The sequence below is a fragment of the Sarcophilus harrisii genome, chromosome 1 (assembly GCF_902635505.1).
Source record: "Sarcophilus harrisii chromosome 1, mSarHar1.11, whole genome shotgun sequence".
In the NCBI taxonomy this organism is placed as follows: domain Eukaryota; kingdom Metazoa; phylum Chordata; class Mammalia; order Dasyuromorphia; family Dasyuridae; genus Sarcophilus; species Sarcophilus harrisii.
Genome location: NC_045426.1, coordinates 13,952,145 through 13,975,734, shown reverse-complemented (window position 1 = coordinate 13,975,734; position 23,590 = coordinate 13,952,145). Strand labels below are relative to the sequence as shown.

General features: G+C 48.3%; 2 protein-coding genes across 2 annotated transcripts in view; one reads left to right on the top strand and one right to left on the bottom strand.

The window, feature by feature from the left end:
* Positions 1-19,698, bottom strand: part of MLH1 (mutL homolog 1) — a 45,541-nt gene extending 25,843 nt beyond the window's left edge. Inside the window, exons 1-9 of the mRNA XM_031952508.1 lie at positions 18,965-19,698; positions 17,162-17,252; positions 16,774-16,872; positions 12,502-12,575; positions 11,638-11,710; positions 8,925-9,016; positions 8,355-8,397; positions 2,665-2,753; positions 937-1,049 (exon numbers count right to left, since the gene is read on the bottom strand). Coding sequence (XP_031808368.1) covers positions 937-1,049; positions 2,665-2,753; positions 8,355-8,397; positions 8,925-9,016; positions 11,638-11,710; positions 12,502-12,575; positions 16,774-16,872; positions 17,162-17,252; positions 18,965-19,080 — 790 coding nt within the window. The 5' untranslated portion in view covers positions 19,081-19,698. The remainder of the gene's footprint in view (positions 1-936; positions 1,050-2,664; positions 2,754-8,354; positions 8,398-8,924; positions 9,017-11,637; positions 11,711-12,501; positions 12,576-16,773; positions 16,873-17,161; positions 17,253-18,964) is intronic.
* EPM2AIP1 (EPM2A interacting protein 1) lies at positions 19,079-21,765 on the top strand. The gene is made up of 3 exons (XM_031962349.1): positions 19,079-19,149; positions 19,416-19,584; positions 19,741-21,765. Exons 1-3 carry the CDS (start codon positions 19,079-19,081, stop codon positions 21,763-21,765), a joined length of 2,265 nt encoding a protein of 754 aa, XP_031818209.1.
* Positions 21,766-23,590: the final 1,825 nt, after the last annotated feature.

Sequence of the window (23,590 nt, the reverse complement as noted above, 5' to 3'; positions counted from 1 at the left end):
CTCCTTCCCCCTTCTTCCTCCCCTAGATGGCAGGATGATCAGTAGATGTTAAATATATTAGAGTATAAATTAGATACACAATAAGTATACATGATCAAACCGTTATTTGCTGTAAAAAAAGAATTGGACTCTGAAATATTGTACAATTAGCCTGTGAAGGAAATCCAAAATGCAGGTGGGCAAAAATATCGGGATTGGGAATTCAATGTAATGGTTCTTAATCATCTCCCAGAGTTCTTTCGCTGGGTGTAGCTGGTTCAGTTCATTACTACTTTACAATGGTAACTTTTATATGAATTCATTTTCTCTTATAAAAAGTGTCTGATCATTCATTCCTTTGCACAATCTCATTCATCAAATTAGGAAGTGAATAATGGCAAGTATAAAAATTGGGTTGAAGAAGGCCCAATGGCCATCCTTTTGTGAACAACGTGCCGGCCTTATTAATAAAATGGTTAAATTGCCCAGAAACTGTCTCTCAAACCTTCTTAATCATCACACCATGCAGGCAACCCTGTGCCCAAAGGATTCCCTTGACAGCCTCCCAGACAAATGGCCACCTGCACTCTGGATGTCCAGGGAGGGGCTCCTGGGGCAGCCCAATCCATTTTAGGACAGTCCTAATTATGGCAACCCTCCCTTCAGTCCCAAGGCTGCCTCCCTACACCTCTAGGGCAACAACAAGACCAGCCCCTCTCACACATGACAATTTTCAAGCACAGGAAGCCGTTCTTTCCTCTTAGCCACCAGCCCTTTCATGTGTGACCTCCAGGTCTCTCTGAGACTCGCTCCAGATCACCAAAGCCCTTGCCCAAATGGGGCTGGCAGCCCTGCATGCTGGCAAGGATGCCCCCATGGGCAGTCATCAGTCACCGCTGACTGTTCCCCAGCCCTCCATGGCCGAGCCAGATTTCCCAGCCGTCTGCCCTGACTCACGGTTGATGAAGAGTAAGAAGATGCACTTCTTCACCGAGTAGTTGGCATTGGAGATGTAGCCCTTCATTTTGAAGCCAAGGACGGGGTCCTCACAGCCCACCTCGAGCAGTTCTCTGTTTAAGGGAGAACCACTTTTTAGGCTTGAAGAAAACCTCAGAGCCTCCACCAGCACAGGAGGGCCCAGCTTCCTACTGCAAGACCCACCTCCCATCCTGTCCTGAAGCTGGTCTGACTTTGAAGATTCTCAGAGACAGTCCTGCCTTTCTAATGAAATGGGTCCCCTACTAAATCTCATGAATCCGGATCATCTCCCAAGAGAAGAACCACAATTTAAGATAAACCACTGCTTGGCCAGACCCAGAGCTTTTCTCTCCCAAGGCGTGGGCTCTTTCCCAAATCTGGAGCACCCTGGCTCGGGCCAGCCTCCACACCCTCTTGGGAGCTGCTGTTTGGATGGAGCCATCCTGACTTTGGCTCATTCTTCACTTTCTGGGATCCAGAGGTCAAGCAGGGCCGGGGCAAGGGTCAGTGATGGCAAAGGTAGGCCTTTCCTCATGAGTTCTCACCCAGCCCCAGTTCTGCGATGCCTGGCGGGGCTGCCTCCTGGCCTCAGCTGTGTCTCCTATCTCGTGGGTGAGCTGGACAAGGGCAAGGACCAAAGCCATGTGAAGTACGGCTTCTCCGCACGGATCCACTGGTTTCCTTGCATTGACTTTTCAAAGGAAACCAGCCCATTCCTATCAGACTTGGGCTCTCCATGGATCTTCAGCCTCTCTGCCCCCTCCAGGCCCAGGGGGAAGCGCTTGGCTTTGGCAGGGCGGGAGGGGCACTAGGACTGCTCCCAACTAGGGAAGTATACAGGCCTGGCCTGGCCCACACTACCAAGTACCAGGAAGCTCCTGGGGGCTCTCCTCTGGCACTCAACGATCTTCTGCCCCAGGCTCAGCTCTTCCACCTGGTGCCAGCCCATCTCATCACTCTTTAGATATTTTCCTCCTCCTCTTCCCCCCTCCCAGTCTAGGCTGTTCCCCTTGCTCCCCTACTTTTCAGCACCCTTTGAAGGGCTGTCTCCGCCAGGAGAACATGAGCTCCTAGAGAGCCCAAACCATTAGGCTTCTGTACTTGCATCACCAGAACACAGAAAGCACTTAATAAATGCTTAAACTTTGAAACTGTCCACTCCAATTAAACTTGGCAAACACTCATGGTCCAAGCTACAATGTCCAAGAAAGGATGGGAGGTTCCTTTCTCGGGGCCTGCCCCAAAGCCTGAGGGTTTGCTGGGCTACTGCAGTCTGGGCACCAGGAAGTGGGAAGAAAATTAACTTCGAGGGAATGAGCTCTAAGGGGGGAAAGCAGTCAGGGAAGGTTTTGTAGCCTCTGAGTTAAGCCTTGGAATATTCAAAAGGGGAAGTGAGCGAGAAAAGCCCCAATTCTGGACATAGGGGAGCTTTCGAGGCCACAAGGACTGAATGAATGTTTCTGAGCAGAAAGGAAATCCAATGGATGTTTTAGGACTAGAAACCACAGTGGCTGGATCAGCTGGAAAGGTGAGCAGAACCATAGCGAGAACATCATATCAGAAGACTAGGATTCTACTACTTACTACTAAGGGGGACACCGGCAGCCCCCCAACTCTCCAGGGACCAGTGAAAAATAGCACCATGCAATCCTGCCCCCCAGGAACTTGAAGATTCAGCCCTTCTCTTCCTGGCAGCATCGAGCCTACCTGCTGACTGGGTTCCCAAAGATGGATCGGATATTGTCCACCACGCTGGCATTCGGAAGGGTCCGAATGTCGGGCGTCGTTTCCCCTTGCTGTTAATGGAAAGAAGGTAAACGTGTATCAAGATGTGAGCTGGTGACAGGGACGACCTACTCCACAAGGAAATGGCATTTTCAGAATCACTGCTGAGTGAATAATCAACCTCAGGGATGAGCTGATCATCACATTGGTTCTGTAGTCATTTCATTGTTTTTCAAATTTTTAAATTTAAATTTTTAATATTTTTATTTTTCCCAGTCACATGTAAAGCAATTTTTCTTATATTTGTTTTCAGAACTTTGAGTTCCAGATTCTCCCCCTTCCTTCCCACTCCCACCCCTATTAAAGAAGGCACATGTGAAGTTACCCCAGTCATTTTAAAGAGAGAAAAATCAAGAACTTTTTTTCAGGTGAGAGCATCAGGAGATCTAAAACATTCTTTCTTAGACTGGGGAGGGGGGAGAAGCAGGGAGGAGAGCTGGAAGTTCTTTTTTGCACTAGTGGGGGGGGGAAGAAGTGGGGAGATCAAGAACTTTTTTTCTTGCACGGTGATAGGGAAGAAGAACACGGAGCCCAGGAGAGGGACAAGATAGAGATGGAGAAGAAGAGAAGGGCTGGCAGTTTGACAATTTGCTAAAGCCTCGCAGGTGACTGGATCTCTGCTGGGCATGACAACAGAGACCCCCTTTATGTCAGAATTTGGCAGGAATCTGTCTTCACAAGGTGAGCCGTCTAGTGGGCAGCTCACCAGGAGGATGCCGGCCCCCGGGACATCTTGCCTGCCGCCCACCACGGGGAAGTCACCGGAGTGCTCAGTCTGAGCCCCAGCAAGGACAGTTCTGCAGGAACCTGCCAAGAAGCATGTGCAGGCACAAGGGAGGAGAAAGCAAGGAGAAAGACCTGTTCTCCAAAAGGCGAGACTCATTTTTCATTTTCAGGGCGTCCAAGAGAGAACAAGAGGAGGAGGAAATCTCGAGTCGGAGGGGACGCCACTGAGCTGTGTCTGGAGGGACCTCCTACGGGCCAAGCTGGTATTTCCATGACTACTACCTGCTGAGTTAAGGAAGCAAGGTTCAGATCCTTGGGCTCTATGGGCCACAGGATGATGGGGTCTTCTTGGCTGGAGATACAGGGTGAGCAAAGAACTGATAAAAATGTATTTGCTTTGATTCTTGGGAATTTCAGTGGCTTGTAGATGCTTGGTACATGAACTGAATGGAAGAAAGCTTTGATTAAAAAGGGAAAGAGAGAAGAAAAACCCCCAAAATATCTGCCAAGCCAGATATCACAGAGAATAGTTGAGTGTCGAGAGTGTTGAGGGGTGAGACACCTTCACAGTGTTTGGGGGTTCCCAGGCCAGTTTCCCAGCTGAGATTTGGTATTTACACTGAGCAGTTCTCAGTGGGCTAGTTCCTGATTAGGAAGTTAGTGAAGATTTGGGAGACAAAGTTCAACTTTATTTCACTTTCTGTGGCCCTAGGCTAGGGATGCTCTCCAGATGAACTGAAGAAGTAATCTCCAGGTCAATTATGGGTGGTGATCAATCCCAGGCCAGAAACTAAAGAGTGATCTCCAAATGAATTTAAAGTAGGAATTTCCCAAGGCCAGGTGAAAGGGGATATAGGGGTGGTTGTGAGCCAGAACCAGGAGATTCAGGGTTTTCTGACCCAGGTTCTCCACAAAGATCAGGGGACCAAAGAGTCCTATTACACCAAGAGGATGAAGAAAAACAAGAGAAAACAGGGAATCACAGGGGAAATTATTCAAGAAGAGGGTGATTAACCATGAACAAGGGATCCTGACACAATGTGCAATGAGATCACGTATCATACACACCAGTGCAAAATCATTCTGCAAGCACATCTTTTATTCTGAAAGAACCAGAATAATTATAAGGGATGTAAAGATATTCCCAGATGAAAAAATCCAATAACAAGAATGAGGAATTAAGACATATTGCTGTTGGATGAGATCACAAACCACCAGAACAGAAAAGCCAAAAAAAAAAAAAAAAGTAAAAAATTAAAAACAGCCACAAACCTGGCAATGATGGGGGTGGGGGTGGGGAGGGCGGGGCAGAGGGGGCTCTGGCCATGCAGAAATTTGCTGGCACTGCCCCTCTACAGTGTGGATAAATTACTGATTTGCCATTAAGAGTTAGAAGAAGCAAGGAAATTAGAGATGTATGTGGCCCATTGATTCTAATAAATAAGAAGCAAATGGCCATTCAAGCAGAAATGACTGGAACTGTAGGCAAAGGCTGGCAGCAGGTGCTTCTTAGACTTTGGGGACTGTATTTCAAAGAGCTCTGAAAAACATCCATGTTCATACTCTTTGATCCGGTGGAGTCTCTACTGGGCCTGTATCCCAAAGAGATCAAAAGAGGAAAAGGCACCCATAAGTGCAAAAATGGTTGACAGTCCTTATTGTAGTGGCAAGAAACTGGAAACTGAGTGGATGCCCATCAGCTGGGGGATGGCTGAATAAGTTATGATATATGAATGGTATGGAATATTATTGTTCTATAAGAAATAATCAGCAGGATGATTTCAGAGAGGCCTGGAGAGACTTATAGGAACTGATACTTAATGAAATGGGCAGAACCAGGAGATTATCGCACACAACAACAGCAAGATTATATGATGATCAACAATGATAGACTGGGTCCTTCTCTGTGATCCAAGGCAATCCCAATAAACTTTGGATGGAAAACACCATTAGCATCCAGGGAGAAAATTATGGAAACTGAATGTAAATCAACAAATATGTTCACTTTTTTTCTTCTATTTTTTTCTCATGATTTTTTCCCCTTTTTTTTCTTTTCCAATGTGATTTATATGGAAATATGTAAAAAAATCAATGTACATGAATAATCCAAAAAAAGTTGCTTTACATGAAACTGGGAAATTTCTTAATGAAAAAAAAAGAAGAAAAACATTCACATTTTAAATTTCCACAAAGAAAGTTGGACCAAAAAACAAAAGATATTGAGATAACATTGTGATGATAAAAATGACTTTGATACTGAATATAATGTGAGGTATCTCAAGAAGCAGATTATTTTAAAGCAATATCTACATTCTCTGGAAATATAGAGGATAAGATGGTTAGCCAAAGTGGCATAATCTTTTAAGGGCATTCTGGTCCTGGTTGGGGCAAGGGTCATTTCAAGAAGAGATAGCATTGTTATTAGGTGCTTATAGGACAAGGATCACAGTTGATGAAAAGAAAATTGAATTATCCAACTCTTGATTTTGATTATTCCTTGTACCAAGGAGATCTTTATACAGGGAAGGATGCAAGAGAAACTAACAATATGCCGAAATCTAAGATGAGAGAAGTAGTAAAAGAAATCCTACTCACAAAGTCACCAGGTCCAGGTGACCAAAGAAACTGAAAGATATCATTGCCGAGTCCCTGTGAAAAGTCTTATAAAATATTGTCTCTATTTTTTCTTAAAAGGGAAGCAGGAAACTTCCAACCCACACACAGGCTGGTGAGTTTGACTGAAAAAAAATTCTACAATTCAGTGTTTCTCTTAATGCTAAATACAAGTAATTTGTTTCTTTTAGCTTCTTGTCTGAAAAGGAGTAACGGGAGCTTCTGACTTAAAAAGATGCTACTGCAACGTTTTCCTCAGCTGATCTGCACATTTTCTATTCCATATATTTATCAATTAGTGCAGAGAATGAAAAATATGGGTGGTTTTTTTTTTTGAAGCGCTGGAATATATTTTTTATAGGCAAAGGTGTCAAACTTGCTACCTTAACTCCCAGGGAACCAGATGAAAATGTCATTGGGAAATGGTCAATAAATAAAAACACAGTAAATTGTAAACAATATTAATTTGGGACTCTCTAAGTCCAACAGGGATCCATTTGTTCTTATGTTTGACACAATTTAATGGGACAGTTCATAAGTATTTACAGAGAACATTAATCATTAAAAGCAGCAGGATTTCTTCAAAAATAGGTCATGCCAGATTAAATCCATGGCCTTTCATACAGGGTTACTAGGCTGGCAGACCAAGAAATTACTATCTATGTAATATATTCAGATTTGGCAAAACACCATCCCCCCCCAAAACACTTTATATCCTATATCAAGGGGCGCAATCCAGAGCAAAGTAGATGAAGCCCTACCATACCATGTTCAATGAATAATGATCTTAGAAAAACATGGAAGAAAGACTTGCATGAAAAAATGAACAGAACCAAGAAACCACTGGATACCCTAACGGCAATGCTCTTTTTTAAGAACTACTTTTGAGTGAATAAGTCACTGTGATTATTAAAAAGCTCAATTTGGGCTGCCATCCTTTAGGAAAGACAACATGCTATAACAAGTCCGGAGAAGGACAGCCGGGATGAAGCCACATGAGGATACCCCAATGGACAAAAGGCCAAAGCTTTGAACAGGCAGTTCCCAAAGGAAAAAATACAAGGTGACACAGACATGTGAACAGACCCTAAATCACAAATAATAAGAGAAATGGAAATTGAAACAACAGAACTTCTACCTCATATCCATCAGAGATTGGCAAAAGTGACAAACAAGAAAAATTGGTGACGGAGCTGGGAATCAATCCGGGTGATCTGGAACACTGCTGGGAACTATGCCAGTGAGCCAGCACCAGCACCAGCACCAGCGCCAGTGCCAGTGCCAGCACCAGCACCAGCGCCAGCACCAGCACCAGTGCCAGCACCAGCACCAGTGCCAGCACCAGCACCAGCACACTCCCACTTCAGAGAGAACAAAGAACCTCTATGTCCAGCTTAGTTGGTGGTAGAAGGAAATGGAAACTAAGATGGTAGAGATGGGGGCGGAGGAATGGTTGGACAAATGGCACCATATTAATTCCTTTAGGAAGTGATCCAAGGATTGGTTTCAGGCAAACCAGGGAAGAGCCAGGGGACATGAGAGACTTAAGGCTCCTAATGGCCATATTGAAACCAGAGGCCCCAAAGCCTCAGCCAGGCTGGTGACCAGAAGCCATGAGGCATCTAGGATGGCGGAGCAATGGGCTTAACAAAACAAGAAGGAAGGAAAAGAAAGCTCCCCCAACCAAGACTGTGGTTCGGATCCTATTAATGCTCATTTCTTTGGTGTGTGTTAGGCCAGGGACAGTGGCTGTAAGGGAGGGGGAGAAGGGGATCCCATGGGCAGGGGGCTGACTCGCAGTGTGGAAGAAGGCCCAGAGCTGGACTCTGTGACTGCCATGGTCAGGGAATCCTGCAGGGCCCCCAGGGGACAGCTGGGCCCCTTCTCGGCAGATTTCTCAGTGGAGGCTGGAGCTTCAAACTGGGCTGGGACCCGGGGACCAGAGAGCAAGAAACCATTGGTTTAAGGAGAAAAAAACAGACAAGTGCCCTGTCAACCTGTCACCCCTGGAGACTTCCTAACAACAGTTCAGATCAAACAGATTTGATGCCACACTCTCCCTGCACCTCACCTTGCTGGGGAGGGGGCGGGCAGGGGGCTGCGTCATCTGATCTGAGCTTCTAGTTCAATAGAGAAAAGGGGTTATTCCTCCTTGGAGCTAAAGTTAAGCCTCCCAAAGTGGAAACACAAGGGGAACACTCATATCATTATCCACCACTTAAATCCTTCTTTATTTTCCTAAGAGATCACCTCTCTCCAGATCGGCTACTCACTTTTTTAACTGAGAAACTGACGCCTGAGTTGTGTATAGAATACCTGGGGAGAAAAACAACAAACATGATCAAGGGCACCAAAATATGTCCTCAGACTGGCTCTAGAGAAAGCTCATTAAATAAAAACATGGAATCAAGCAGCCAAATACAGAGGCCCACAATGGAACATCCAGATGCACTGCACTCAGCAGGCGCTTAATAAATGTGGCTGCCTCATATTAGTCATGGGGGAGACAGCTGGAACTGAGGCTAGGGCAGACCAATCCATACACTTAAACCCAGCTCTGTCTTTAGCTACTAATGTGATCCTGAGCAAGTTTCTTCACCTGTATACCTCAGTCTCCCCATGTGTAAAAACTGACATGCAAAGATCTTGTCCATAAGACCTCAGCAGTCCTTGTGTCCTAGATGAGCCCATCACTCGCCGGCTTCATTTGAACAGTGAGGAGCCTGGAGAAGCTCCAGGCCAGGAACGAGGGCCAATGACCCCTGAGGACATCCCAAGCACCCTCACCACCTGCCTTTGGCCGCAGCCTTCCCCCCCATCTCCCAGGTGAGGCTGGACCTTACCTGCCAACAACTTCTAAGATTTTCCCATACTCTTCACTGGGATTCTTTAAAGCTTTCCTCCTCGTAGCAATGTTGTAAAAAAGGTCTTCCACCTAAAACAGAGACAGGATGTGTTAGATCAAAGATGACAGGACTTCCAATGGGTTCTTCCCATTTAAATCTAAACACATCTCACCCCAATACATTCTCACCATCCTCTCACAAATCAAAGATGTGAATACAGAGACTATCTTCCTGCCCACCCAAACCTACTTGGCGAGGCGGGGCAGCCTCTGGAGGAAAACCTAGGAGGACCCACCCATGTGTTTAGGTAGCTCAGTGCAGAGGGTTATTTAGCTGGCTCTGGTGTAGACCTGGGGTTCTAAGCACTGTGTTTATGGACTCCTTGGCAGTGCAGGGAGTCTGAGGATTCCTTCTCCAAAGCATGTTTATTTTGCTGCTATTGTTTTGTTGTTGGTGTTTTTTTTTTTTTTTTTGCTGAGGCAACTGGGATTAAGTGACTTGTCCAGGACCACACAGCTAGGAAGTGTTAAGTGTCTGAGGCCAGATTTGAACTCAGGTCCTCCTGACTTCAGGGCTGGGGTTCTATCCATTGCCCTCTAGTTACCACACAGCCCCATCATGTTTTAAAATGCTTTAAGTAAAACATATAAGATTACAAAGAATTAAATTACACCAAAATACAATTATCAAAATATTTTTAAAAATGAAGTTTCTGGACCTCAGGTTAAGAGCCACTGGATCCATGAGTACAAAAGTGTTGGTGCAGCCCATTTTGTGGTAAGAAACTGGAACCTGGGGGAGGCCCATCAGCTGGGGAATGGCTGAGTAAATTATGATATATGAATGTTATGGAATATTATTGTTCTATAAGAAATGAGGAGCAGGCTGATTTAGAAAAATCTGGAAAGACTTAAATGAACTGAGGCTGATTGAGGTGAGCAGAACCAGGAGAATACTGTATACAGCAATAGCAATACTGTACCACGATCAACTGGGAATGACTTAGCTCTTCCCAGAAATACAATGATCCAAGATAATCCCAAAGGACTCCAAAGAAAGGACTATGGAGACTGACTGGGGGTCAAAGCATGGGACTGTCACCTTTTTTTGTTTTTTCTTATGGTTTTCCCCTTTTGTTGATTTTTCTTTTCACAGTGTGACTAATATGGAAACATGTTTAAATTGACTGTACATATACAACCTGTATTGGATTACTTGCTGTCTTGGGGAAGAAGGGAAGAAAAAAAAATTGGAAATTCAAAATCTTCCAAAAGTGAAATTGGAAGCTATCTTTATAAGTAACTGGGGAAAAAATAAAACACTATTAAGTGAGAAAAAAGAAAAGGACCACGAGGATCAAGGCAGACGGTGTTGCCATTGTGGGCATCTCAGCCACCCCCTCCTCATTCTGTGGTTAAGGCAGGCATCGGGGAGAAGCACACGGCCCAAAGTCACACCGATGAAGTGGCGGGGCTGAGACTGGAAGTGGACCCGGAATCCACAAGCTTCCTATGGCACCCCACTGCCTTGCTTGTTTTTTGTTTCCCTAATTATAAGAACCATTTTTAACATTCATTTTAAAAAATGTTAAGTTCCAAATTCTCACCCTCCCCTCCTTGAGAAGGCAAGTAATTTGATATAGATTATGTCTGCACAATCATGCAAAACATATTACCCTATTAGCCAAGTTGCAGGCCCCCAAAGACCAAGAAAAATAAAGTAAAAAAAAGTATGCTTCCATTTGCTCCTTGAGCTAAGCTCCCTCAGTTCTTTCTCTGGAGGTGGGTACATTTTTCATCATTTCAGTCTTCTCAGATCACCATATTGCTGAGACTAGCTAAGTCACTCACAGGTGATGACTGTTGATATTGTTACCATGTACCACGTTCTCTACATTTCAGCCATTTCACTTTGCACTATTTCATGTAAGTCTTCCCAGGTTTTTCTGAGAGCATCCTGCCCATCATTTATTATAGCACAGAAATAGTCCATTAATAATCATCTAGCACAACTCATATACCTGTGGGCACTGGGTGGGCACCCCTTCAATTTCCGATTCTTTGCCACCACTAAAAGACCTGTTATAAATATTTTTGTACATGTGGGTCCTTTTCCTTTTTGTTTGTTTATCTCTCTGAAGTACAGGCCCAGTTCTGCTGGACAGCTCAATTGCCTTTGGGCCTAGTTCCAAATGGTTGGATCAATTCATAACTCCTCCCAAATCCTGGTCTAGAACTCTGCTCCATCCCTCCAACACTCATCCCTTTCCCCTTCTATTGTTTTAGCCAGCCTGAGAGATGTGAGATGGAACCTCAGAGTTGTTTTAATTTGCACTTCTCTCATCAACAGTGATTTCAAGCTTTTTTTCCTATATCTTCATCAGAAAACTGCCTGTTCATACTCTTTGACCACAAACCAATGGGGTAATGACTGGAATGCTGATAAATCTGACTCGCTTCTCCTACACTGTCTTAGACCCGGAAGGAGATCACCTAGTCCAAACGTCAGGAATATGGAGTTGGAAACTGAGGCGCTGAGAGCTCTAGGTACCATCTCAAAACTGTGAGGTGGCAGGGCTGGACCAGCAGCGGCTGGGCCCCCCTTCCCTGGAGCCCCATGGGAGGGAAATGGTTTCAAGTGCCCCTTGCCCCCCTGCACCCTGGAGGTCACACCTTTCACCCAGGGAGGTGACTGCCTGGCCCGGCCTTACCGTGATCTGGGTCCCCTGGTTCCCCGCACATGGCTTAGGAGGCGCTTTGAGTTTTCCATCCGAGTAGCTTGCTCTGAGCGGAGAAAAGAGGAGGGGTCCTGAGTGCCCAGCAGGCTGAGGATGGCGGCCTTCCCTCCCACAGGAAAAGCATGCCATCTTCCCAATCCTGTCAGCATCTCACTCATTTCCCACACCCAAGGGCCACGCGAATCTTCCAAATGTCTGGCCCGTGGCAAATGTTGGATGACTGCTGATTGAATGGAGATTTGGGGCCCCTGTCCGATTTATCCCCACACCCCCTCCTCCAGCCTCAAAAACCAAAGACAAAAAGGGGGCCTCTGGGAATCTGAGTCACAACCCAAAGTTTGAGAAGATCTAACAGACATTTTTATCCCCTCCCCCTACAAGCAGCTGTCCTGGATGCTGAGGATCCAGAGACACATGAGCCCATCCTGCCCAGACTTATTACAGAATGCAGAACAAGCAGAGAGGGACAGAACTAGCTTTCCTGGGCCCCTCCAAGCTACAACTGTAATGTACAGATAAGCTATGAAGACAGACTATTTTCTGGATTCCTAAGGGGGCATTCCTGCTCTAGCCCCATATCCCAGCCTTGGGGCTCAGTTAGCTCGGCCACTCAGAGCCAAAGCTATGGAGGGTGAGGTCAGTTAGGGAGCACTTATTTGGCGCCTACTATATGCCAGCTAGCTTTCAAGCAGCCGGGCATGGGACCTGGGGCTGGGCAAGAGAAGGCCAAGGAGTCACAGAGAAAAGGTGGCGAGGTGTGGGGCTCTGAAATAGCCACGAGCAGCTTTGGGAAGGTGGGGACGGCCAGACCCGCCTCTGGCTGGGAACCCAACGCACCTGTAGGCGCACTTGGCCTCCGACGTCTTCGTGGTCACAGTCACATGAGCCACGTGGCTTATACTGGCCAAGGCCTGCGGGAGAAAGGGAGAAGCGTCTGCGGCCAGGGACCAGCTTTGCGCCCCAGGCCTGTCAGGGCACCCCCGGGCCCAAAGCTTTGCCCTCCCTGACGGTGGGCAGTGAGGGCCGCCCGCCAGGACTGATCCCACTCTGGAACCCCAAGCACCGTGTGCCGGCCCCAACTCCGCTGTCCTTCCCAGGTCTGGTGACAAAGCAGCCTGGGAGGGCCCCCTGAACCCAAGGACACTAGGGGTGGGGAAGGCACATCTGGTAACACGAGAAATGGGGCTCCCGCCCCTCCTCCGTGTGTAACAAAGCAGGAGGACCTGCATTTAGACATTAACACTCTCACCAACTTCCCGTTTTAAGCAAGCCCATCCATGTGGGTGCAGGATCAGATCAGGAGGCCCCCCCCAAAAGCCGGCTTCCAGGCCAGGCCAGGGGGGGCCTTTGGGGTTCACTTCCTACCCACAGAGGCACGCCCTAGAGCAGGACCCCTCAGGGACAGGGACCCCTGGGCCCTCAGGCCTGGGGAGGGATCCCTTTTAAGGAAGCCCAGATGTCCCACCCGGCTCTGGACCAGAGAAATTCACAAGGTGTGGGGTCTGCCCCAGCCTGAGACCCTGGGACAGAATCAGGCTGGTTTTCAACCGATTCTGTCATTTCACAGATTTGGAGTTTCTTAAAACTCAGAATTTGTGAAATTACAGAATACAGAATACAGCTTTAATAAAAGCTGCCCCCCAGCAGCTCTGTAGCCAGTGGAACTGTACTGCAGACATTTCCATTCCTTATGTTAACCATCAGCTCCAGGCTCTGCCCATTCACCCCCATTCCCTTTCCCTCATCTGTGTGCAGTCAGCGTATCCTCCAGACTCTGGGCTTTGCTTTTCTCATAAAGGTCCTTCCAGACATGTCTGTCTACATCAGATTTCAGAAGCTGAGATTTTATTTTATTTAATATTTTATTTTTTCCCAATTACATGTAAAATTAATTTTAACATTCCCCCCTCCCCAAATTCTGAGTTCCAAATCCTTTCCCTATCCTTGCGCCTCCCTCATTGAGAAGGTAAACAAAGCAGATTTTAAAAAGCAAAGGTAAGGACTGTGACAACAGACTCAAATGAGATCAGCCCAGACTGGTGCTTTGCTCCAAGTGGTCTCATGCCTTTGTCTCCGCAGTCTCTGCACAAAGCCTCTGCTGCTTGGGACCCGGCCCCGGGGAGCTGCTCGGAGCCCCCAGAACACGGCGCCGAGGCCCCCCGCCCTCCTCACCCATGTTCCCACTGGCAGAACCGTGTGGAGTCCGAGTCACTAAAACAAGCAGCCCTTCTCACTCACTAATCTCACCACAAGACCTATGTTCCAAAGAGATTGTGAAAACAACAGCAAAAGGGAAAGAAATAAGATATAAAATTACAGCAAACAGCTGGAAACAAACGGGGTGCCCCCCCCCATCAGGGAATGGCTGACCAAATTAAGGATCATTACTGCATTGTAAGCAAAGAGATGGTTTCAGAGACACCTGGGAAGACCTGTATGAAATATGGCAGAAAGATACCAGCAGAGTCAGAAAAATGAGGTATACAATGGCTATCATAAGGTCAAGAGAAAGAACCCCGAAAGCCTGAAAGACGCTGCTCAGCACAATGGCCGGTGGGCAAGGAGGTGATCAAATCCAGGTACAAACGGCAGACAAGGTGGGGTCTCATTATACCTACACACTGCAGAGGAGGGAGGGGAGTCGGGGGAACAGTCGCAGAGTGACAGCAAAGATCACTGAGGCGACCCCAAAATGCACAGAAGACAACAAAAGGAAATCCAGCAGGGACACAGCAGAGGCAATACTATGATATTAAATTAAATACATATTGATAAAAGTGAAAAACAGAGAAACTACACTAAGAGTGAGCAACATTACTCAATATTATTTTAGATCATTCAAAATACCTAAATTACCCTGGCATGGAGTCTGTCATTAAAAAGTTACTATAATTAAAAAAATAAAATAAAATAAAATAAAATACCTAGCAGTATCAAATACCTGAACACATTCCTGCCAAAACATATAGGAACTATATGAACATAAACATAAAACATTTTTAAAAAATAAACTCAGATCTAAATAACTCAGGTAACAGTGGTTGTTAAAGGTAAAGCCAATATAGTTTTTAAAATCTATTTAAATTAAGTTTATTGATTCAATTTCATCTCAATTAAATTACTAAAATTTAATTTACTGAGAAGAAATAATAAACTTTATTTTGAAGTGCAAAAAATCAAGACCTTCAAAGAAACAGGGGAAAATACTAAAGGGAGTAGATTCAGCAGTATCAGACCTTAAACTATATTATAAGGTAAAATATTGTTTGTTTGTTTTTTTGTTTTGCTTTTTTAATTTTGGTAGCAGACATTTAATCTAGCTTGTTTTCCTTTATTAATTGGCAGTATATGGAATTCTAGGAAGACAGTTACCCTGCATTGTTCACAAATGCTTCGTCATGCTAGAAATTTCATCCCCGGTAAACTGCTAATGAAAATGTCATTTTCTTGGTGAGTTTATCTGACATATTATTTATCTTGCCTTTACCATTAAAGACAGTAATTCTATCAGATTTACAACACCCCCACAATGGAACTGATTTTTAATTAGGCTCTCTAAAACTAAAGGTTAAAGATTTTTTTTAATGCAACCACACCTTATTTTTCAACTACCCTAATCCACCTCACTGCTTAAGAAGGCAGTTGTAACCAGCATCTGGTATCCAGGACTGTCTTCCAGGATACCAATATCTGGGGAGGGGGAGTCTTTTTCTTTTCTTTTAGGGGGAGGGAAGTATCATTGATGTAGAAAAATGTTAATTTTCATTATTTTAAATTAAAAGCTTGTGTAAATAAAATCTATATAGCCATAAATAAAAAGAATACAGAAAATTGGGAAGGGGGGAAACTTTATAGAAAATCTCTCAGACAAGATGTGATTGATTTGGAATACTGGGGTGAAATAGGAATGAAAAATTGGTTGATTAAGAAAAACATGAAAAGACCTGGACCTATGAAGGAAGATGCTATCTACCTGCAGAGAAACAGATGATAGGAGAAACGAGCATCTCACATCTGTATCAATGTATATGTGTGAGTTTACAGATAGCTATGTATATAAACACACATGTAGCTCCATACAGACATACATACTTCACGCTTATTGTTGCCTTCTTTAGGATGAGAGGGGAGGGGTGGGAAGCAAAGAAAAAGGGCACAGGAGAGAACAAAAGAAAGCCAACAAGTAAGCAAAGAAAAGCCAGCAGCTTAGAAAAAAGGTTCAGCATTTATTATATAGATTTTCTTGAGATAGAAATGTTTTGTTTTATATGAATCCTCTCATGTTCTGCTATGTATGTGGCAATATTTTTTCTTTTCTCATTTTGTATTTAAATTTAAAATTTTAAAAACCATTAAAATTAAATATATTTTTAAAAGGACTGGCTCTACAAATACTGTGGTTTCATGTACACTATCTGTGTTATTTGTATATGAAAAGTTTGATGTTTATTAAGTTTCTAATAAAAAAAAAATTGTTTTTAAACCCAGAAATGGAATGAAGGTGTTCAGCCTGTTCCAGAGGGGCTACCAAGAAGCCCAAGGCCACAAACAGATTCTGATCACTAGCATATCTAAAGCCAAGGTCATGGTTACATCCGGTGATGGATGGAGAGAGAGATGGATAAGCAGCCAACGTAAGGATAAGGGAACTCTAAACACTTAAGTGAGGCTCCACAAAAAGGCTCCTCCAAAGCTGCCTCGGTGTTCCGACTCCCAGCCCCCCCTTCCTTCTCAGTAAGGCTCCGGGGCAGGGACCAAAGCTCAGCCCCCCAGCTTTCCCTCCTCACCAAGTGCAAGTCACATTGAGGAGCAGACTCCCTGACACTCCCATTTCCCAAGGCACTTTGGGCACACAAATATGACTCCATTCGAGATCCACACAAATCCCAATTCTCACACAAGCCACACAAATCCGACAAATCCTCAGACCTGAACAACTCAGGATTTCAAAGGTGTTCCACATATATTCACTGGATACAAATGAATTTTAACACAAGAGAACATTTCTCTTTTCCTTACAAGTATCTCTTGAAAAACATTAAGGGAGAACAGTGTCAGGGAATAATCACGGCAGCAGAAGAGGCTGCAAGTTCTTTCTTTCTACCTTACCTCCCCCCGAAAGCCATAGGTAGAAATGGAGGCCAGATCTTCAAATGACTGCAGTTTACTCGTAGTGAACCTCTCACACACAATGTCCAGGTCTTCTTTCTAAAATGATTTAAAAAATAAGGGGAGGGGGGTCAGGAAGAGTGATAAATGAACCACAGTAATGGTCATTTCTAAGGATGATGGGTTGTCACTATTTTTAAAATTTAAATATGTCAAATACTTCATCCCAAAGTAAATTGTACAATTTTTAAAATGGACCCATTTTCAGGTGTAGGCATTTTACTGCCTACAGACCAGTTTCCCAGAACAAAAAAAAAACTGAATCTTTTCTTCAGTCTCTTTGATTTGGCCCTAGTCAAACACTGTCATCTTGGGGAATTTTACTTACCCGGATTCCAGTCCCATTGTCCTGAATCTGAATCAGCTTCAAGCCTCCTTCTTTAACAGTCACTTGGATACTTGTGGATTTGGCATCCAAGCTGGTAAAGATGGACAGTGAATTCTACTTGTTATAAACAGATTTGACTCAAGTAACAAAATAATAAAGCTCATTACCTATGCTGATGTTTAGCTGTAGTTTATAAAAAATGGAAAGCTGATTTCCATTTTTCTCCAAGTTTAGAAATCAGACTCATGTCATTAAAAAAACAAACTTCCTTCTAATCGGCACTAAAAGCAACATCCATGTGCTTCAAGAAAAGGCCCAAATTAGGTCCTGAACTCCAGGTATTGGGTATCTTCTCCGATTTTTTCCTCATTCCCTATTGCTTTTTTTTGCCTATTGCTAATAAGAAACCCAACGTCCATGTCAGAAACCTGGTGTTATGATAGAGACATCTGTATCTTTGTGCACACACATAGGCATGTCTGTATGTGTACATAAATATGGACATTAAAATGAAGCATTCTTCTTGGATCTGGCCAGACGGTCCTAACAGCCGAGCAGAGCAAGGGGCAGATCCAGACAAAGCAGGGAAAGATAACTGAAGAGGCCCCTCCACGAGGGGGCCGGAAGCCCCACATTTTGTGGTTTTTCACAAGGGCGGACAATGTTGGGGGGGGCAAACCTTTCCCAGGGGGAGTAAAGCTACAGAGAACGGGGAGAAGGTGGGCAGAGATGCTGTGGGAAGCCAGACCTCCAGCAAGACCAAGGGTGTTAATCACCCAAGGAAACCAGCTCTGAGCCTCCTGCTCTTCTGGGGCACACCAAGAGCTGGCCGGTATAAAGAGGGACTCTGGGGTGGGGGTAGGTCACCCGACCCGGCTGGCTGTAAACCCCTTCCCCCTCGCACAGGCAGGTGTGGGGGTGGGGAGCCTTTGGTTGTTACTTTCCTGGTGGGGAGTTTTTGGTTTTACTGTAGGGAAAGGTCTCTGGGTTTTATTTTCCTTTGGGGGGGGGGTCTCTCTGGTTTTTACTTTCCCTGGGAGGGGGAGTCTGGTTTTTACTATATTAGGGTCTCTTTGGTTTTTACTTTTGGGGGGTTTCTTTGCTTCCTTCTTTTTCTGGGGGGTCTTTCTGGTTTTTAATTTGGGGGGAAGTCTCTTTGGTTTTTACTTTGGGAGGTCTCTTTGCTTTCTACTTTTTCTGGGGGGGGGGTTTCTCTGGTTTTTACTTTCCCTGGGAGGGGAGTCTGGTTTTTACTATGGAAAGATCTCTTTGGTTTCTACTTTTTCTGGGGAGATCTCTTTGGTTTTTACTATGGGGAAATCTCTGGTTCTTGCTTTCCCAGCATGCTCTGGGCCCGCAGGCTGCGCTGGGCCCGCAGGCTGCGCTGGGCCCGCAGGCTGCGCTGGGCCCGCAGGCTGCGCTGGGCCCGCAGGCTGCACCGGCCCAGCAGCCCCGGGGGTACCTGGGGGGGGGGGAGGGGACAGTTATCCCCGGCCCGGGCAGCCGCCCCCAGAGGAAGCCCCTTCCCCGGGGAAGACAAGGGTGCCCCCGCCCCCGCCCGGGACACGGGGGGGGGGGGCAGATCCCCCGCTCCCGCGGGCCGAGGGTTACCCTCGTCCCCGGCCTCAGCCCGAGCGCCGGGGGTGGGGCCCCACGGCCAGCACAACCACGTGCAGGCCAACTCAAAACAGCACAAAAGTTTTTCGCGGGAGCGGGCCGTGCGCATGCGCACTGGAGGCCAAAAGTTTTTCTTCCCCCCTCCCCCGGCCCCTTCTGCGAACTCGAACCCGGAACTCCATTTACCAGTTCTCAATCATCTCCTTGATGGCGTTTGCGGGGCGCTGGATGACCTCCCCGGCCGCGATGCGGTTCACGACTTTTTCGTCCAGGCGCCTAATCACCCCGGCCACCAGAGACATGACGGCGGCGGCCAAAACCCGGGAGCGCGCCAAGCGGCTCAAGGACGCCCCCCTCGCCCAATCGCCGCAGTCAGGGTCCGGGAGCTAGGCAGACTCATGCAAATGAGCGCCCCTCTCAGCCAATCACCGCCGTTCCAGCGTCGGGGACTAGGCTGATCCAAGCAAAAAAAGGCCCCCACCAACCAATCCCAGAAGTCTCCCTCAGGAAACCAGGCAGATCTATGCAAACGAATTTCTCTCAGCCAATCGTTTTAGCCCCGGTTCGCCTCCCGGGCCGCCCCATGCAAATGAGTGCCCCCTTCAGCCAATCCCCTCCGCCTAGTCTGGGGTGCCAGGCAGATCCGTAAGAATAAACGGCTCTTCCAGCCAATCACCTCCTCCGATTTGGTCACATTCCACCTTCCCCGATTTTCCTCATCCTCCGCTCTAGGTCTGAAGGGACTTCCCTCAGCGGGTGTGGAAACGGCGAGCCGATTGGACCGCCCAGATGCCTATCGCTACTCGGTAAGGTCTCGTGATCTCCCCCAAATGCAGAGAAGATCAAGGGACCGCCTCGGCTCTCGCCCCATTGGCCGAGCCGCCCAAGCGGGCGCCCCCGCAGCCGCCACCCGATTGGCCCGTCCCCGTTTTCTAAAATAAAAAATCACCACGCCGGCGCAGCCAATCGGCATCGGGCGGCGCGTCTTCTCGGGAGGGTCTTCTCCCGACGTCAGCGCGATCCCCCCAATTCGACGGCGGCATCCGACGAGAAGGGTTGTGCGCTCCAAGCTCTCTCTCTCGCTCTCCGACCGACCTGCCAGGCAGCCGCCAGCGATGGCCTTCTCCAAGATGTGGGCCACTCCGAAGAGGAGGCGCGCCGAGCCCGAGGAGCAGCACGTGTTCCGGCCCGAGTGGACCCAGCGCTACTTGGTGGTGGAGCGGGACGATGGTGAGGGTGCCGAGTGCCTGGTATGCCGCCGGCCCATCGTGGCCACGCGTGAGCGCGATGTGAGGCGCCACTACGAAGCGGAGCACGAGCACTACGAGGCGTATGCGGCGGGCGGCGAGCGCGCGGCGCTGGTGGAGAGACTGCGGCGCGGGGACGCGCTGGCGGCTGCCGCGCTGTCCCGGGAGGAGCGGGCGGTGCGCGCCAGCCTCGGGGTCGCGCACCTGCTGGCCCTCCACGGGCGCCCGTGGGGCGCGGGGGGTCTGGTGCGCCGCTGCCTGGAAGCCGTGCTCCGGGAGGCGCTGCCCGAGCACTGCCGCCTGCTCGATGAGGTAGACCTGTCCCCCGAGAGTCTGGCGCAGAAGACCCTCGGCCTGGCCCGCAACCTGCACGCGCAGCTGGTGACGCGCGGCCCCGCCTTCCAGGCCTTCTCCCTGGCCCTCGATGACCAGGCCTTCGTGGGCACCGATGGCCGCCTGCTGGTCTTCGTGCGCGGGGTGGACCAGGATTACGAGATCGACGAGGAGCTGCTGACCGTGGTGAACCTGGCGGTGCAGCCGGCCGTGGGGCAGGTCCTGCGCGCCATCGCCGAGTCCATGGCGCGGGCCGGTCTGACATGGGACCGGCTGGTGGGCGTGGCGTCCACGGGCACGGCGTGGCTCACTGCGGAGGACTGCGGCTTGGTGCAGTTGCTGCAGGACCGCGCGGCCGAGGCGCGCGGGGGCGTGGGCGGGAGCTCGCCGCTGCCGCACTGCGCAGGCTTGCTGCACCTGGAGCTGATGGGCTCGCGCGAGCTGGACGTGGGCGGGGTCGTGGACGCCGTGGCCGGCTGGCTGGCGCTGCTGCGCACCCGGGGCGCGCGCTCGATCGGGCTGAAGATGCTGCTGGAGGAGGCGGAGCTGCACCACGGCGGGGAGGTCAGCCTGCTGATCCTGGGGAGCTGGCTGCGCCGCGGCAAGGCGCTCAAGCGCGTCTTCTCCCTCCGCCGCGAGCTCGAGTGCTTCCTGGCCGAGGCGGGCGTGCCCCCCAACGCGGCGCTGCGGGACCCGCTGCAGGACCCGGACTGGCTGTGCGACATGAGCTTCCTGGTGGACATGCAGGGGCACCTGGCCGAGCTGGCGTCCGAGCTGCGCGTGCCCGGCACCTTCGCCTTCACCGTCATGGACCACATCTGCGCCTTCGGAGACAAGCTGCAGCTGCTGCGCGCGCACCTCAGCGCCGGCGACCTCTCGCTCTTCCCGGCCAGCCGCGAGCTCTGCGCCGAGCTGGACCAGCAGGGCCAGTCCGGGCGCGAGCTGCTGGCCTCGCACCGCTACCAGGAGGCGCTGGCCCGGCTGCACGCCCGGCTGCAGAAGCAGTTCGAGGACCTGTGCGCCGTCAAGCGCGACCTCGACATGTTCGCCGACCCGTTCAGCTTCCCGGTGGAGAACGCGCCGGCGCACATCCAGGAGGAGCTGATCCGCATGAAGTCCAGCTCCACGCTGCTGTGCGAGTACCGCGAGGAGAACCTGGGCTCCTTCTACGCGGGGCTGCCGCCGGGCTGCTACACGGAGCTGCAGGCGGTCACCTTCCGCGCCGCCTCGCTCTTCGACAGCAGCGCCATCTCCGACAAGGCGTACGCCTACTTCCTGAAGCACCAGGGGCGCCTCTGCCAGCTCGGCACCGAGGAGCACCTGCACGCTCTGGTGCGCATCGCCACCAGCAACTTCGAGCCGCGCCTGGACGACCTGGTGCGCGCCCGCAGCCGCTCCCTGGCCTGAGCCCGGCCCCGCCGTCCCGGGGCCGCCCCCGGCCCGTCCCGGGGCCGCCCCGCCTCCCAGCGGCCAATGTGAAGTCCCGCCCGCGCCCCTTCCCGCTCCCGTCCTAGTGCTCGTGTCGTGAAGCCTTAACGGCCCCAGCCTTGTGCCCGCCCCTCCCGCCGGTTAACTTTGTGGTATTATGGTCTCTTAAACGTGTGTTGAAACTGTTTTGCCAAAACTTAGTGTTACCTTAGCAGAAACTGTAAAAGCAGAAATTAATATATTGGAGATTCTATTTGAGTATATATACATATATCTATGTCTTTGAACTTTTATTTTGTGAGATTGTGAGGTGAACGATCGCCAGATTTCCCCACGAGGGTCGGGCCGTCCTTACTCTGTACGTTAAGAGACGCTGCTGGTGAAAGTCTCAGACTTGGGGGGGGTCTAACCCATAGTGCTCGGGTTTGGGGGGGGGGGGCCGGCAGAAGCCGATAGCCCAGCCGCAACCTAGGGCTGGATGCGGAAAGCGAAGCCAGATTGGGTTTCCCCCGGCGGCGGCAGCCTCTTAATTGTCATTTTAAGGATCAAAAAGAGCCCTCTGTTGTCTTTACTTGGTTCTCTCTCTTTCTTTCTTTCTTTCTTTTGGTCACTTTTCCTGTAGGTCTTTCAAAGACCCGTGGAAAACGTGCGATCTGCAATTTAGCCAGAGATTTTTATCTTTTAAAAACAGAGATCGGACATCTCGAAAGTCCTTTCTCTTCCCTTTTAGAAAAAAGGCACATAAAGTGAGGTGGACTGCCTCTCTTGTCATCCTGTACATAGTTCACGGACGCAAGCACCTCTGAGGAAGGAATGATAATTGAACAGCGTGTAGGAGGCTTACAGCTGGACACATTTTTCATTCATGAATCCACGGCATTTTCGCATATGCTGTTTTTTTTTTTTTAAGTAGTAGTGTTTGGATAAAAATAGCTTCATCTCAAACGGCTTTTTTACTTTGAAATGTAAAAGTCAGCCTCGCCACATACTCTGAAAGTATTATTTTTAAAATAAACTGTTAAATATGTTTGTGGTATTATAAGTAATTGCAAAAACAAAAAACAAACAAAAAAAAAAAAACAAACAAAAAACAAAACCTTGGAGTTAACTTAAATGTCTAAGTATAAGGGATGGTTTAAATGTTGCAAATTAATGTAATGGACTGTTCTGATATAGCCGAGCGTGAGTATGAAGAATACAGAGAAATCTGGAAAGACTTTGATGAGAACTGTACCAGTAGAATGAAGAAGGTCTCTGCTGCCTGGAAGAATGGAAGGAAACAAGAATGAGTGGACTTTAAAAAAAAAATCCTTGTTGACTCCAGTGACTGAAAAATTCTATTACTTTATATGTTGAAATTAAATGTGAGTAGTAATTAAGCAAGTTTGGTTGTATTGATGTTCAGTGTTATGTTATTAATAAAACAGTATTAAAAGCTTCTACTCTTTCAATTCCATGACTTCTGGAGGGGAGGTGGCCCTGGGTTCTGGAGGGGCTTCCTGATGGGAACTCATACCCTTTAAGGTCCTGCCACGTTAAAATGCCAAAACAGGGGCTCCATCATCCTCCAATAGCTCCCACGGGGAGCATCTAGTCACCCAGGGACAGGTTTGGGGTGTTTCCCCCTCCTTTGGGCAACTTAGGTTTAGATCCTCATTTCAGGATATATGGGTGGGGTCCTTTAAGTGGCAGGCTTCTCAGCAAACACAATACTGCACCCACTTCCTCCAGCCCCAGTCATCCACAATAAATGTCACACAGTTCAGGTTCCCTCCTTCCCCAAAGGGGTGCATTTCAGAACATT